At 42.0% G+C, this 16,272-nt stretch overlaps 1 protein-coding gene across 6 annotated transcripts in view; it reads right to left on the reverse strand.

The window, feature by feature from the left end:
* LOC123999682 (G protein-activated inward rectifier potassium channel 2-like) overlaps positions 1 to 10,612 on the reverse strand; it is a 111,712-nt gene extending 101,100 nt beyond the window's left edge. Inside the window, exons 1-4 of one of the 6 annotated variants that reach the window (XR_006832494.1) lie at positions 10,275 to 10,612; positions 7,470 to 7,572; positions 4,388 to 4,463; positions 1,510 to 4,145 (exon numbers count right to left, since the gene is read on the reverse strand). Coding sequence is in view for 1 of the 6 variants with exons in the window: in XM_046305664.1 (XP_046161620.1) it covers positions 10,275 to 10,302 (28 nt within the window). In the remaining 5 variants the exon portion in view is untranslated. Of the gene's footprint in view, positions 1 to 1,509; positions 4,146 to 4,387; positions 4,464 to 7,469; positions 7,875 to 9,292; positions 9,489 to 10,274 lie in introns of those variants that run through there. The other 5 variants (XR_006832496.1, XR_006832492.1, XR_006832497.1 and 2 more) reach the window with 5 other exon arrangements.
* Between the last annotated feature and the right edge of the window lie 5,660 nt (positions 10,613 to 16,272).

Raw genomic sequence — 16,272 nt, forward strand, 5'->3', positions numbered from 1 at the left:
CCCGAGCTACTCCTCAGTCCCGAGCTGCCTCAGTACCGAGCTGCCCCTCAGTCACGAGCTGCCCCTCAGTCCAGTGGGGTTCTGTGTGAGGACTACTAGGCCATGGTCGGCTGCGAGGGTGGACTATCCCAGGACGCGAGGGGGAGGAACTAAGACATTTATGGAGTGGGATCCACGTCCCGAGCCGCCACCATGGACAGACGCCCACCCGGACCCTCCCTATGGTTTTGAGGTGCGTCCAGGAGTCCGCACCTTAGGGGGGGGGGGGGTTTCTGTCACGCCTTGGTCTTAGTATTTTGTGTTTTCTTTCTTTATTTGGTCAGGCCAGGGTGTGACATGGGTTATTGTGGTGTGTTTTTTGTCTTGGGGTTTTGTGGGGTGTCTACGTAGTCTATGGCTGCCTGAGGCGGTTCTCAATCAGAGTCAGGTGATTATCGTTGTCTCTGATTGGGAGCCATATTTAGGCAGCCATATTCTGTGAGTATTTCATGGGTGATTGTTCCTGTCTTTGTGTTTGCACCAGATAGGGCTGTTTCGGTTTTCGTTATTTCATTTAGTTATTTTTGTAGTTTCTGTATGTATAGTTTTTCCTTCATTAAAATATCATGAATCATCATCACGCTGCATTTTGGTCCGATCCTTGTTCTGGAGGAGGAGGAGATAGAATAGAGCCGTTACATCAAGATTCTGCTCGCCTGAGTTAGATTACCTCATGATAAGCTGTAAACCATACTATTTACCAGGAGAGTTTATCTATATTTTTCGGAGCTATCTATTTACCACCACAAGCCGATGCTGGCACTAAGCCTGCTCTCAACGTATAGGGCGATAAACAAACAAGAAAATGCCTATCCAGAGGCAGCTCTCCTAGTGGCCGGTGATTTTAATCTTTTCACATATGGGTTCCAAATATCTCTAACGGCGTGAGTTTTCTTATGCCATGATGTCAGAATTATGTGACTGTTACGCAACAGGACAGTTAACCCATGCTGCCCTCAAACCAAGGCACGGCTTGCTAATTATCTATATGCTATGTTTAAACTTTGACATTTTACATGATTTTCTAACAGCAGTTTGAAATGAGGTATGTCCTGCCTCCTCATTAATTCACACAGAAGTAGCAATTTCAACTAATGTTTGAGACATGCCATGCTAATGTAAGGTGAGGATTAGCTAGATGAAACTTCTCTCTTCGATGATAGCCCAAGCACTCCAACAGTGTCTCCTCAGGTCAAGTATGCAGACATTTGCACATCTCCAGTCAAAACAGGCAGTTAACCCACTGTTCCTAGGCTATCATTGAACATAAGAATTTGTTCTTAACTGACTTGCCTAGTTAAATAAAGGTAAAAAAATACATTTAAAAAAAGAGGCGCTGTTGTTGGCCTAGCTACAATGGTAGAAACTTAAACAGACCATCTGTGGTGACAAATCCTCAGTAATGTTTTCATAACACCGGCACGGGCCACTTGTATCAATAAATTACTATCAGAAATTGGTTTGTGTGGTAATACATTTTTTTATTTACTGTTTTAAGTACTGGTAACATATCATGCATTCTGATTCTTGCATAGATTATAATGGACACATATAATGTGTGTAAAATACATTTTTAGAAGGTTGTTCTGGTTAGTACACATCAAAGGGTTAATGCAGGAAACAGAACTGTCTTACCTAATTTTTACCAGCAAGTCACTTCTGCAACTAGAAACGAAAAAACTATTGAACACATTTATTCCACACACAGGGACACATACAAAGCTCTCCCTCGCCCTCCGTTTGGCAAATCAGACCATAACTCTTATCTTTCTTATTCCTGCTTACAAGCAAATACTCAAACAGGAAGTACCAGTGATGAGCTCAATGCGGAAGTGGTCCGATGAAGCAAAAGCTAAGCTACACGACTGTTTTGATAGCACAGACTGGAATATGTTCTGGGACTCGCCCGATGGCATTGAGGAAATTACCACGCCGGTCACCGGCCTCATTAATACGTGCCAGAGGACAGCTAGTTTCCGTTCTCCTCTAGGTAAATTGACATTAATACAAAACCTAGGAGGCGCGTGGTTGTCACCCCCTTCCATAGACTTACACAGTAGATTGACTAATGATTACACCCTAGATCAGGACACTAACCCGGACACTTATAAGAAATCCCGCTATGCCCTTCGACGAACCACCAAACAGCCAAGCATCAATACAGGACTAAGATTGAATCCTATTACAATGGCCCTGATGCTCCTCGGATGTGGCAGGACTTGTAAACTATCATGGATTACAACGGGAAACCCAGCTGCGAGCTGCCCAATGACACAAGCCTTCCAGACAAGCCAAATGCCTTGCTTCGAGAAAAGCAACATCAACGGGGCTGTAGTTGATTGGGTCGAGAGCTTCACGTTCATCAATGGCAAGCAATACAGAAGTCTGGAACCAACAGGACCCTGAACAGCTTCTACCCCAAAGCCATAAGACTGCTAAACAGTTAACCAAATCGATATCCGGACTGTCTGCATTGACCCTTTTTGCATACTTTTTTTGTCTCATCACATACGGTGCTGCTGCTGTTTACTATCTGTGACTTTATTCCTAGTTATATGTACATATCTACAGTACCCCGTACCCTTGCACATCGACACGGTACTGGTACCCATGATCTATTATTACTTTTATTATTAGATGTTTAACTTTTCTATAATTTATCTATTTTCTTTCTCTCTGCATTGTTGGGAAGGGCCCGTAATTAAGCATTTCACTGTTAGTCCACACCTGTTGTTTACGAAGCATGTGACATATAACATTTAATTTTACCTTGAATCTGAGCGGAGGCGGTTAGCATTTTGAAACTATTTAACCATAATCTTAATTGTTTAAAACCTGGATGTTTCATGTCATTTTATGAAGCATATCATAGCTTGTTTTAAAGTAGCCTAGCCTAGCCAAGCCAAAATACGATCAGACATGTTGGGGGAATTATTATTTTATAAACACTTTATATGCCATTAAAACCAGCATTATCTATTGGTTTTCAAATCAATGTTATTTTATTGTCCAGCAGTCAAAGGCATAATCCTAGTCAAATCAGTAACCCAGTTGATGCATCTTTAGATCTCCCCATTCTCATGCGGTGCGCTTTTGAGAATGGTGTTTTGTCGCTAATTACATTTCCCGCCTTCTAGATGGTAGTGTGGTAAACAGGCCGTGGCTCGGGTAGCTGAGGTCCTTGATAATCTTCTTGGCCATTCTGTGACCCCGGATGCTGTAGATGTCCTGGAGGGCAGGCATGCATTGGGCTGACCACACCATTGTCTGGAGAGCCCTGTGGTTGCGGACGGTGGAATTGACGGGGATCTACCCCATCACACCACTCTTAAAAAATAATACATTATATCGTTTGTTTCCCAGTATTTCTATGCATGTAATGTCTGTGGGTGAGTTATGATTTGTTTTTGCCATTACTTGATCTATTTTAAATGTAAGAATATGTTGCAGATTTAAACTTTAATTGGTGCCTATGTAAACAAATAAATATGAAATGTTTTCAATATCCAACTTGTTCCTCTACAATACTTTTTATGGTAGGTAATAAGCTGTAGTCAGGTGGTCATTACCAGGTTACGATGAGATCTTAACTATGACCAGTACATAATATAGCACATAATAGTGGTCAAAACTATGACCAGCTGGTCAGATAGAGGTCACAATTATGACCAACTGATTGTATCATGGCCAGAAAAATACTTTATATTCTGGTCAGTAAAAATATGTAAAAACCTCCATCCTTTTCTTCACGGTGACAGCTGAGAACCCTTTTAGGTTCTAGATGGCACTTTTTTTGATGAACCCTTTTAGGTTCTAGATGGCATCTTTTTTCTCTTGGGGAATCCAGTTTCTCTCCTGATGCAGAGAAAAAAACTAATGATCATTAACATAGCTAGTACAAACCTAGCTCTTACAAAGCTGGCTAGTAGGAATCAATACACATTGAAGATCAGAGTATCAAACAGAAGAAAAAAAAAGATTTTAAAAAACCACAAAACTTGACTATTGATTTAAGGAGTGGTGGTGCTGCTCTCTCCTTTCCACTGAGTGTGTGGCCAAGCACTGCTGTAGAGGACATGCATCAGGTCATTGACATTTTTCAGGAACTGTAAAGACAGAGACAAATCATGATTAACCATTACCTAAGTTCTTCACTAAGTTTTTATTAAATTGTTTTATTTTACCTTTGTTTAACTAGGCAAGTCAGTTAAGAACAAATTCTTATTTTCAATGACGGCCCAAGTTAGACTTAGCATAGAAAGTACATTGGCTACGTTGCCCCTCAGCAATCTGCCAGTCAGGCAGACATACGGAGAGAGAGAAAGAGAGAGAGAGGCTATTTACGTACATTTCTTAGTTAGGATAACTTCTGTACTTCTTCCTTTTGTTCCCTCCTCTATCCTGCCATCCAAGCTAGAAGATTCCTGCAAAAAAGAAAACCAAGAATTGAAAAAGGCAGTTGAGAGTTGTAATGTTAGAATGAGTGTTGAGGGGGAGCTGGGATAGGCAAAATGTATTGTATTGTCAAATACAAAATAACAGTATCCCTGATGAATCAAGAAAAACTTAACTTCCATATGGGGGGGTACACGTTTCAAGAATTAGGCTATCTTAAAATATCTCTCTCTCACACACACACACACACACACACACACACACACACACACACACACACACACACTCTCTTGTTCTCTCTCAGACACTATCTCACACACACAGCTGGCATGACACAATGTTGACATGATGAAAATCTTTTCAATATGTTTTTGTGATCATCATCTCTCCCCCCCTCTCTCCAATACGAAAATGGGGCTCCGAACATTTGACCGGCAGCATTTTAACTTTTGAGAAATTTACCAGACCTGTATGCATTGGATGCGTAACCTGATTAGGACATCCACCCAAAGTACTCAGAATGACAGAAATCACATTTAGATTATGGTAATTCATCTTAACAGAACCTGCAAGTTGAGGATGCAACGATGTGCGGTCCTTCTTACCGAATTCTGATGCCAACAAGACATTTCATGTGACAGAGATTAAAATATAATTTCTAAATTTAGAAAGAGGGGAGATCTGATATACAACAACGAACATGGGGTGCTAGGATTGTGCATTTGGCTAAGGGACAATGAAAGAAAGTTTATATAAAATAATTGCCTCCACGGATATGGTCTGATTTTGGCTGGGTTACTTTGAAGCAAGGTACTTTGAAGCAAGGTACTTTGAAGCAACCATTAAGTATATGTTTTCAAAATGCATACTGCCTCCAGCTCATTACAAAGTGGTTTGAGATACTGTATCTGACAGATTTTCTGCTCTAAGGCTCTGTATCTGTATGCTATAAACCTATAGACCAATAAGCATGACTGGTCAAGTGTATTTACATTGACTGGTATTAACATCAATGAATAGGATAAAAATAATTATTTCACAAAGGGATTTTTTCTTCTCCCAGACAATTGGCCAGTACCAATTTGGTTTATCTGCTTTTCTAATTTTTTATCTGCCAAAAGCCGGCTAATACTGGCTAATGGAAACTATGCACAGAACACACACACACACACACACACGCACATAGATAGCATGACAGCATTGACATGACAATGTTTTCTATACACACACACACACAGAGAGAGAATACACACAGACACAGAAATGTACTGTCATTTCAAGTGGAACTGACAGCATTTTAGCAACATAAAATCTTAAAATCTGTTCATATACACCCCCAGGAAGAATATGACACTTAAACAAATTTATTCTGACAAGAAAGGACTTAGATATTGTAATTTTCATACATTCTTAGAATGTTTGTGAATTACGTATACTAAGGCTTTTGTGAAAATTCCATAGCAATATAGTGGGAAAGCGGCCGTGCGTTTGGACAATTAACTGCAGTAAATAAAACCTAATAAAAATATCTGTCTCGTCCAGGACCAGAGTCTATGCAGACCGGTGCACCATAGCCAATCAGAGCTACAGTAGACCTGTATTTTCCACACAGGCCTGCCATCATTCACTTTGAATTGGACTGTTTGTTTACAGGCAGTTGCAACAGCAAGACTTAAGATATTTCAAACGCATTCGCGTCTCAAAAAGTCACAAAACACATTTCTGCAAATATGTCAATACCACTTGGGAGTCCTCTTACATTTGGGAACTTAACAGTCCTATTGATCAAACAACCATGAAAAGTTAGGCTTTCTCTCACTCAGTTATGCACATCAACAAAAAAAATCAACAACTAATGCTAGCCAGAGAAAGATGAGCTAAAATCTAACGAAGGAACATTAGATAAACTCTCAAACTTTTTCATTTAATTGACAGTCAAAATTGCACTGATAAACAGTGGGGAATTGTAGCCTACTCCTCCTTCTTCAGCTTGCCTGCTAACAATACATGCTTGTCCCAACCAAGTTCCCAAAGCTAACTGGCTAAAGTTGGCTAGCTTGCTAGCTAGCTACTTCTAGACACAAACGAGAGAACACCTTACTGACCATTTTACTCGCCCTAGCAAAGCTGGTCAGGCTGTTTACATGTTATCTAGAGCGTTCATGACTAACTATTAATTTATTTTCTTATGTTTACTGACACTGGTCGGTCATATTCAGTGGGTGTTGTGCTTCGTAAATTCATCAGTTATTCTGCGCTCTGCCACACTTAGCGAGAGTGCTCTGGAATCGGAGTAAATAGCCAGAGTGAATTTGCGAACGCAAGCGATATCCTAACTGGATAACAGTCGTTCAAGTCATTGCTAGCTAACCAAATGACACCTGCATCTCTAGCTGTGTACAGTATAGTCACCGAAAAATTATATGAGGGGCAAAAGTCACTCACTCACCCACTCCTCCAATGACATGACATGACATCCTCCTAGCAGCTAGCAAGCTAGATATCTAGCTAACGTTTAGCTTGCTACGTAAATAGATATGCCAGCCTATTAGCCACATTATGACTGACTTATGATCATTGCCCTTGCTAGTTTGATTGGATTGACATTACCAGCCTTAGTTACATTCATTTGTTTTCCTAAATTGAGCAATTGAAACTGAAACAGTGCATCCCAAATGGAGGCAGCAAACTATGTACCAGGCCAGCTGTGATTTAAACCTGATCGCAATATTTTTTGGAGTACCAAGAAATGCATTGGTGAATTATATTAATCATGCATTGAACTACATCCATCTATTCTGCCAACAATGCCTTAGTGTACATCATGAAATGTTATGGCAAATATAACCTATTTTTAAAAGCTTTTATAAAGTTGATTTTGTAGCATAAACTGGAAATGTTCAATTTTGGGATGATATGATTGTCTGTTTGTTTCATATCTGCAAAGTAGTTAAAAAGCTGACAATTCCACTTTAACTAAAACAGATATCAAAATGTTAGCTAGCTAGCTACAACAGGTAACAATTTAAACTTACCATGTCCATGGAGGATTAGCCAGAGAGCTAACATTAGCTAGCTAAAACTAGCCAGCTAGCTAGCAACACTTTTCTTGATGTTCTTCTCCCCAACAAACCGCCGCTTTAAAATAAAACAAGAATGCAGGAGAAGAGGGACTACCACTTAGCAGTCTAATCTTTTCAAAAAAAAATTGTGTACATTTCGAGAAACTGATGTTGTTTCCCAGTGATGTTGTTGTGTAGCCTACCGGGCACTTTGTCCCAACATGCTGTATGGAATGTTGACGCTCGAGCAATATGCTCAAGCAAGCAGGCTGCCTGCGCTCACAGACCTATTGCTACGCGAGGCACAGATTCCAATCCAAGTTTTAGCTGGAACTGATATGCCTACGTCCTTACTTAGTTACTGAAATTAAAATAAAATGACTGGATGCATTATGTTAATTGCTTAAAAGCTTCAAGGGGAAAGACAATTGTCATATTCTCAGGGTCAAAATCAGGTGCAATAATGCTTTTGTAATTATTGATGGAAATAAATGGGATAACAATAGGGTTTTGTAAATCCTGGTGGATTGTAGTAGGATATTGCAATAAAATACATAGGCCTATGTGTTATTTGTTAAATTCTGAAAGCAAATGTAGTTAGTCATAATAGAACAGCAAATTGCATTCAGTGGAACAGAAGAAAATGTGCACTACAATAAATATTGCAATTAACATCAACAAAAGATTATCATTAGAAGCCAACACACACAGCAAGCTACCAGATATCATTCATTAAACAACAATTATTTCAATGTACTGCAGGTTTACCACATTTTTGTATTATTGTGCATATTTATCTTCCATGCTGGTAGCCAAGAACAAATGTTATGGAAGTGAATGTGTACTTTTCAATTGGGTGGCCTGCAACTATGAAAAACACTGCCATAGCCTGTAGTAAAAGCAAAAGCATTTATAGCATCAGAGATTCTATAATTTAGGGATAATTTCTGATAGCTATAGGACCGCAGAGACTGTCACTAATGTTAGCTTTTAATGACCTATCAAATTCGATGACCTGGAGGTGAAATATCACAATTCTTTGTTATTTTTTAAAATTGGTATTTCATCACCTGCTGAATAAAAACTTCAAATGACCCTACTCCTGAAAAAGTGAATTGGGCTGGATAAGCTGAAGTGGACTCGGCCAGAGTACCATTAACCGGAGCCCAGAGTAATATCATTCTGCCAGACTCTGAAAAAGCTTGGCCTGCATGAAGCCCACCGAGTCCGAGTCCATGCAGAGTGTCAAAACGGAATAGTGCCGAGCCCATCATGTTGACTGGGTATAGTATGCCATGAGACCCTAACCTGCTTTTGTGCCCTCTGCCAGCTGTTGTTTGCCAAATGTGCTAAGCTGAATCATGCAAACACTTCTGGAAAAAAAACATTACTCCAACTGTAATAATTGTAATGGTTCTAATGTCTTATTTGCACTGGGTGGATGGCTTACAAACACGATGCACATGTTTATATAGATTGGTGTAGCATTTAGATAACTGGTCAGTAGTTCAATCAGATTTTAACCAAAAAACAGGTATCACCCAAAATAATATGTATTTTTCATGACGTCAAAAAAACGTTTGGTTGCGATCTGGTAATAAGACCTCCCCGACCATTATTTCAACCAGTAACATACGTCTTTATCACATCGTATGCCCACTGGGCTGCGCTGCTGCAGAAAGGCAACAGTCTGGAGGCTAGACCTATAGCCTAAAAAAATGACATTTCCCAGGATAGGGTAGCAAGCAACAGGCATTGTTCTTAAACAATAGTCTAACCTTACTCAGTTCACTCACCCGGCTCCTTTCCTATGAAGATTACTTGTGTCTCAGAATTGTTCCCCTTTTCGTCCCCAAAACAGATCCTATCGTTTATCTTTTCTTCCGCAAGGTAGAGGGCTCTACCTTTCGCTTTGTCCTGCCATCGAACCGATCCCCTTCAAGCGAGAAAGCTGCGCGCACACTCCATGGTTTTGAATGTAAGATCTCCACGTCGCCATGGAGATGGAGGGAGCTCTTATCCAGAAAATAATAGGTATCGCTTCATTAGCAACAACGCTTCACCAAGCCGGCCCCTTCAGCATTTGCTTTGACGACAAAAATGCCCTATTGTCGTGATCACTAATTTAATGAGAAAGTATTCTCTAGACAGAAGCTGATTCTAGAATAAGATTATATTCTAGAACATTAAAAAATGTCAGGCCTGTGTTTGAAAGAACAAGACGCAATTTAATGGAAAATGCAAAAACTGATAATTAAATGTTTTTGTTTTATGGTATACTAACATTATTAGAAAGGTTGAAAACACAATTAACCCACAGACCTCAAGGAAAATAAAGTGCTTCATTAATATTATGTGGAAAATAGGCCTATAGGCTAAGTAGCCAACACAGATCTATGGAAATACTATTTTGACAGATTTTTCTGATAAAGCACACACGTTATTCAATTACTGTTAATAATGTCTGACAAATGAGAATGCAAGGATAGATAAGAGATCATGTGGAAACCATCTGTATAAGGTTCCACTGTTCCTTTTTCACGTGCGGCAAGTGCATGTTATAAACGAGACTTCACACTCAAAGCTTGTTGCTTTTTCATTGCAATGATAACTGGATACTCTTGTTCACTTGTACAATTTACGAAAGATAAAAAGGGGAAACGGTGCACTGTGTTATGTAACATCACCCACTCCCCCACTTATATTATCCGTAATTTCTCAGTCACCACAAAACCAGTCTAACGTCCGGGGTGAAATAAGCCAGTTTACATAACCTACCTTGTTGATAGACGCCGCTCTTATTCATTCATTCTGTTGAACATTTACGATTGTCGTTTCACATAGGGGCAACGTAGGCTAAGAGTTGCTAATTTCACCTTTCCCCTCACATCTCGTCGAAAAATCCATCTCCTTTCATTCTGTTATGTCCCCTTCTTTTGAGCTCGGCCAAGTATGAAGAGAGAGAGAGAGAATGGGCGAGAGAAAGTCTGAGTGAGGGAGAGTAGGCTATTTGTGTGTAAGGAGGGACAGGGGTTGAGAGAGAAAGAAAGAAAGAGCGGGAGAGGGGGAGGAGGACTTCAAATAGCTGAGATCCAGGTTGTTGTGTATGGACAGAGCTGTCATGAGGAAGTGTATGAGTATTGAGGAAATCACAGAGGATCTGTGGAAGCAACCCAACCAGGCAACCTGGTCTCAGAGCATTTAGTATTATTCTGTACCTAAATCCGAGACGCTACAATTAGTATGATATGTTATGAATAACAATTTGTAATATGTGTTCTGAATTTGCAAAAAAGGTTCAGTATGTTACGAATTTGCAAAACATATGATATGTTACAAATTCTAGCTAGATGGCTAACATTAGCTATCTAGCTAACATTAGCTAGGCTATGGGTTGGAGTTGGGGTTAAAGTTAAAGTTAAGTTTAGGAGTTAGGAGGTTAAAGGGTTAGAGTTAGGGGAAGAGTTAGCTTAAATGGTTAAAGTTAGGGTTAGGAGAAGGTTTAGATAACATGCTAAGTAGTTGCAAAGTAACTAAAAAATAGTAAGTAGTTGAAAAGTTGCTAATAAGTTGCTAGATGTTTGTGTTGTACCAGCAAGGTCTCATAGACTAGATGTAACAGTAAATGTAAATCCGGAACACTAAATTAGTCTGAAATGTTACGTTTTTATGGTTATACAGTGGGGCAAAAAAGTATTTAGTCAGCAACCAATTGTGCAAGTTCTCCCACTTAAAAAGATGAGAGAGGTCTGTAATGTTCATCATAGGTACACTTCAACTATGACAGACAAAATTAGAAAAAAAATCCAGAAAATCACATTGTAGGATTTTTAATGAATTTATTTGCAAATTATGGTGGAAAATAAGTATTTGGTCACCTACAAACAAACAAGGTTTCTGGCTCTCACAGACCTGTAACTTCTTCTTTAAGAGGCTCCTCTGTCCTCCAGTCGTTACCTGTATTAATGGCACCTGTTTGAACTTGTTATCAGTATAAAAGACACCTGTCCACAACCTCAAACAGTCACACTCCAAACTTCACTATGGCCAAGACCAAAGAGCTGTCAAAGGACAACAGAAACAAAATTGTAGACTTGCGCCAAGCTGGGAAGACTGAATCTGCAATAGGTAAGCAGCTTGGTTTAAAGAAATCAACTGTGGGAGCAATTATTAGGAAATGGAAGACCACTGATAATCTCCCTCGATCTGGGGTTCCACGCAAGATCTCACCCCGTAGGGTCAAAATGATCACAAGAACGGTGAGCAAAAATCCCAGAACCACACGGGGGGACCTAGTGAATGACCTGCAGAGAGCTGGGACCAAAGTAACAAAGCCTACCATCAGTAACACACTACGCCGCCAGGGACTCAAATCCTGCAGTGCCAGACGTGTCCCCCTGCTTAAGCCAGTACATGTCCAGGCCCGTCTGAAGTTTGCTAGAGAGCATTTGGCCCAGAAGAAGATTGGGAGAATGTCATATGGTCAGATCAAACCAAAATAGAACGTTTTGGTAAAAACTCAACTCGTGTTTGGAGGACAAAGAATGCTGAGTTGCATCCAAAGAACAACATACCTACTGTGAAGCATGGGGGTGGAAACATCATGCTTTGGGGCTGTTTTTCTGCAAAGGGACCAGGACAACTGATCCGTGTAAAGGAAAGAATGAATGGGGCCATGTATCGTGAGATTTTGAGTGAAAACCTCCTTCCATCAGCAAGGGCATTGAAGATGAAACGTGGCTGGGTCTTTCAGCATGACAATGATCCCGGGCAACGAAGGAGTGGCTTCGTAAGAAGCATTTCAAGGTCCTGGAGTGGCCTAGCCAGTCTCCAGATCTCAAACCCATAGAAAATCTTTGGAGGGAGTTGAAAGTTTGTGTTGCCCAGCAACTGCCCCAAAACATCACTGCTCTAGAGGAGATCTGCATGGAGGAATGGGTCAAAATACCAGCAACAGTGTGTGAAAACCTTGTGAAAACTTACAGAAAACGTTTGACCTCTGTCATTGCCAACAAAGGGTATATAACAAAGTATTGAGATAAACTTTTGTTATTGACCAAATACTTATTTTCCACCATAATTTGCAAATTAATTCATAAAAAATCCTACAATGTGATTTTCTGATTTTTTTTTTCATTTTGTCTGTCATAGTTGAAGCGTACCTATGATAAATTACAGACCTCTCTCGTCTTTTTAAGTGGGAGAACTTGCACAATTGGTGGCTGACTAAATACTTTTTTGCCCCACTGTATATGACAGATGATAACTTAAAAAAAACAAAAAAACAAAACTAGGGTGGCTACTAGGGGTGGATGAGTGGGTGTATGCAAACGTCAGAGGGGGCACGCAAGATGGCGGTGTCAGGATTTGGCCAGGGTTGTTCCAGTTTTTGGTCACTAGATGCCTCCATTGTGCCTTTTGACCTTTTCTTTTCCCTTGATCCCCATTATTATTTGCACCTGTGCCTCGTTTCCCCTGATTGTATTTAAACCCTTTGTTTTATTCAGTTCTTTGCTCTGTGTTTGTATGTTAGCACCCAGCCCTAGTACTCTGTGAACTCTTGTTGATCCTGGTGGACTTTCTTGTGGAATTCTGTTTTTTGTTCTTGTTTGTTTGTTTTTTAAGTGTCTTTTGAGGCTTTTTTGTGCTATACCTTCCACCTTGGGGATTTACCTTTTTGTCTTGGAGGATTACCTTTGTTCTTGTGGAATTCCTTTTGAGGTTGTGGAGTTACATGTTTTCCTGAAGAACTTCACTTTTTACTTCATTAAATACACCATCTCAAGTACTGCTGTGTCTGCCTCATCTTCTGGGTTCAGCTGACTATTCGTGGCTCAGTTAGTTTAGTGACTGTTTCTCACTCCGGAGACCCGGGTTCGTAACTGGGTCCTGACAGGCGGGCAGTGCAGATATTTTTTTTGGTAGCTGAAGGAATTATTGGATTTCCTTACCCATTTATGGCCATTGGATCATTTCTATGGTCATAAAACCCTGTATGAATATGGTTTCGTTTATTTACCAAAGTAATTGATTACTTTCTGCAAGTTATTCACCTCTAAAACTAAGTTTGTGACAATACTAGATAGCCAGATAAGCAAGCTAGCTCAAACTAGTTTGTCGAACGTACATGGAAACTTCCACGACCAGAACCAAAAGGAAAGAAATGGAGAGATCGTCAAATGGACAATTAATCACAAAAGACGGTATGATTTTGGGTACTCCTCTTCAGTGTAACAGTTTTCTTCTTCATCTGAGGAGGAGTAGGAAGAATCGGACCAGTATGCAGCGTGGTAAGTGTCCATGTTATTTTATTAGAACTGAACACACAAAACAAAATAACAAAGTGAATGAAAGAAACTAAACAGTCCTGTCTGGTGAAACAACACACTAAACAGAAAACAACTACCCACAAATCATAGTGGGAAAACAGGCTGCCTAAGTATGGTTCTCAATCAGAGACAACGATTGACAGCTACCTCTGATTGGGAACCATACCAGGCCAAAAGCAGAAATACAAAACATAGAACAAAAACATAGAATGCCCACCCCAACTCACGCCCTGACCAAACTAAAACAGAGACCTAAAAAAGGAACTAAGGTCAGGACGTGACAGTACCCCCCTCCCCAAAGGTGCGGACTCTGACCGCAAAACCTAAACCCATAGAGGGGGTCTGGGTGGGCATCTGTCCACGGTGGCGGCTCTGGCGCGGGACGTGGACCCCACTCCACCATAGTCTTGGCCCACTTAAGTGGCGCCTTTGGAGCGGCCCTCGCCGCCAACCTCGGACTGGGGACCCTTGTATTGGGCCCCGAATAGACGGGAGACTCAGTCAGCGCCGGACAGGCAGGAGACTCTGGCAGCGCCAGAGTGAAGGGCGGCTCTGGCAGCTCCTGACTGACGGGCGGCTCTGGCAGCTCCTGACTGACGAGCGGCTCTGGCAGCTCCTGACTGACGGGCGGCTCTGGCAGCTCCTGACTGACGGGCGGCTCTGGCAGCTCCTGACTGACGGGCGGCTCTGGCAGCTCCTGACAGGAGGGGAGACCTACAGGAGGCCTGGTGCGTGGAGGAGGCACCGGATGGACCGGGCTGTGGAGCTCTAATGCCCAGCCTTGGCACCACTCCTCCAGGCTGGATGACCATTTTAGCCCGGACACTCCAGAGTGCAGGCACAGGTTGAACCGGGCTGTGGGTGAGCACTGGAGATCTGGTGCATACCACTCACACCTCTCCCTTTGGCTCAATGCCCACATTCGCCCGGCACAGGCGGAGCACAGGCATAGGGTGAACTGCACCCTCCCAGCGCCCTGGAGACACAGCACGCAGCGCCGGCACAGGATACCCTGGGCCGAAACGGCGTACCGGAGACCAAACACGCTGGGCCGGCACAACATTCCCCTGGCTGGATGCCCACTCTTGCATGGCACTTGTGATGTAGCGCACCGTGCTATGCATGCACACTGGGGACACCGTGCGCTTCACCGCATAACACGGCTCAGGTCTCCTACCTGACTTTGCCAATCTCCCCGTGTGCCCCCCCCCCAAAAAAAATTGGGGGCTGCCTCTCGTGCCTGTTGCGCTGCCTTACCTCATACCGCTCAGCTTTTGCTGCCTCCAGCTCTGCCCTGGGGCGGCGATATTCCCTAGCCTGTGCCCAGGGTCCCTTGCCTTCCAGTATCTCCTCCCAAGTCCAGGTGTCCAGAACCATCTGCTCCTGGTTACCACGCTGCTTGGTCCATTTCTGGTGGGTAGTTCTGTAAGGCAGAGCTGGAGGCAGCGAAAGCTGAGCGGGAACCATACCAGGCCAAAAGCAGAAATACAAAACATAGAACAAAAATATAGAATGCCCACCCCAACTCACGCCCTGACCAAACTAAAACAGAGACCTAAAAAAGGAACTAAGGTCAGGACGTGACATTCAGAATGTAACTGTGGGGGGAAATACTGCAATGGGTGATGAAAATGTGGTGAGCATGGACAACAATGCTCACAACTTGCGCCTCTCCAGTCCCCAGCTTAGGCTGGTACCTTACAACCCCTGCACTCCAGTCAAGCCCCAGTGGAAAAAGATGAGAGGCCAAGAGGGTATGTCACTTCTTGAGATGCAAAGCAATATTGTAATGCTTTTGACAGCAAAGATAGATGAAAGGGCAAATGGCTTGGAGGTCATGGTTAGGGAGAATACGATGAAAATTGGGGCCATTAAAAAATCTGTTGACTTTATCTTTGGAGAAGTGAAATCCCTCAAAATTGACATGAAGAAAGTGGAAGTTATCTGCCAGGAAAATTTAAAGAAGGTAGCTGAACTCGAGCAAAAGGTGAAAGAGGCGGAGAGATACCAGCGCAGGTGGAACCTGAGGCTCCATGAAATTCCAGAGTAGGTGGGTGCGGACATCAAATGCAGAGTTGTTGACATTTGTGGAGATATCATTCCCAATTCAAAAGCTGAACTTATGGAAAATGTAGACATCGTCTATCGTTTGGGAGACTCGAGTATCAAGACAAGAGACCGAGGACAACAATCATCTGGTTCACCAACAGATCTACACAGGATCTTCTCTGGAGGCGAGCGAAGAATTGTGAATTCCTCATCAAGCAAAAATTGAGGTTCACGGAGGATCTGACCTCATTGGTCAAATTCACAAGAGAGAAACTATGGTCGATGGTGGCTGCAGCTCGAAAGGTAGGGAAAACTGCATTTTTAATCTGTGCAAGAGTGATCATCGATGGGAAAGAAATGCGGCCAAATCATAACATTCGAGAGAGAGCCAGAGTCTA

This window comes from Oncorhynchus gorbuscha, linkage group LG16, assembly GCF_021184085.1.
Source record: "Oncorhynchus gorbuscha isolate QuinsamMale2020 ecotype Even-year linkage group LG16, OgorEven_v1.0, whole genome shotgun sequence".
NCBI lineage: Eukaryota > Metazoa > Chordata > Actinopteri > Salmoniformes > Salmonidae > Oncorhynchus > Oncorhynchus gorbuscha.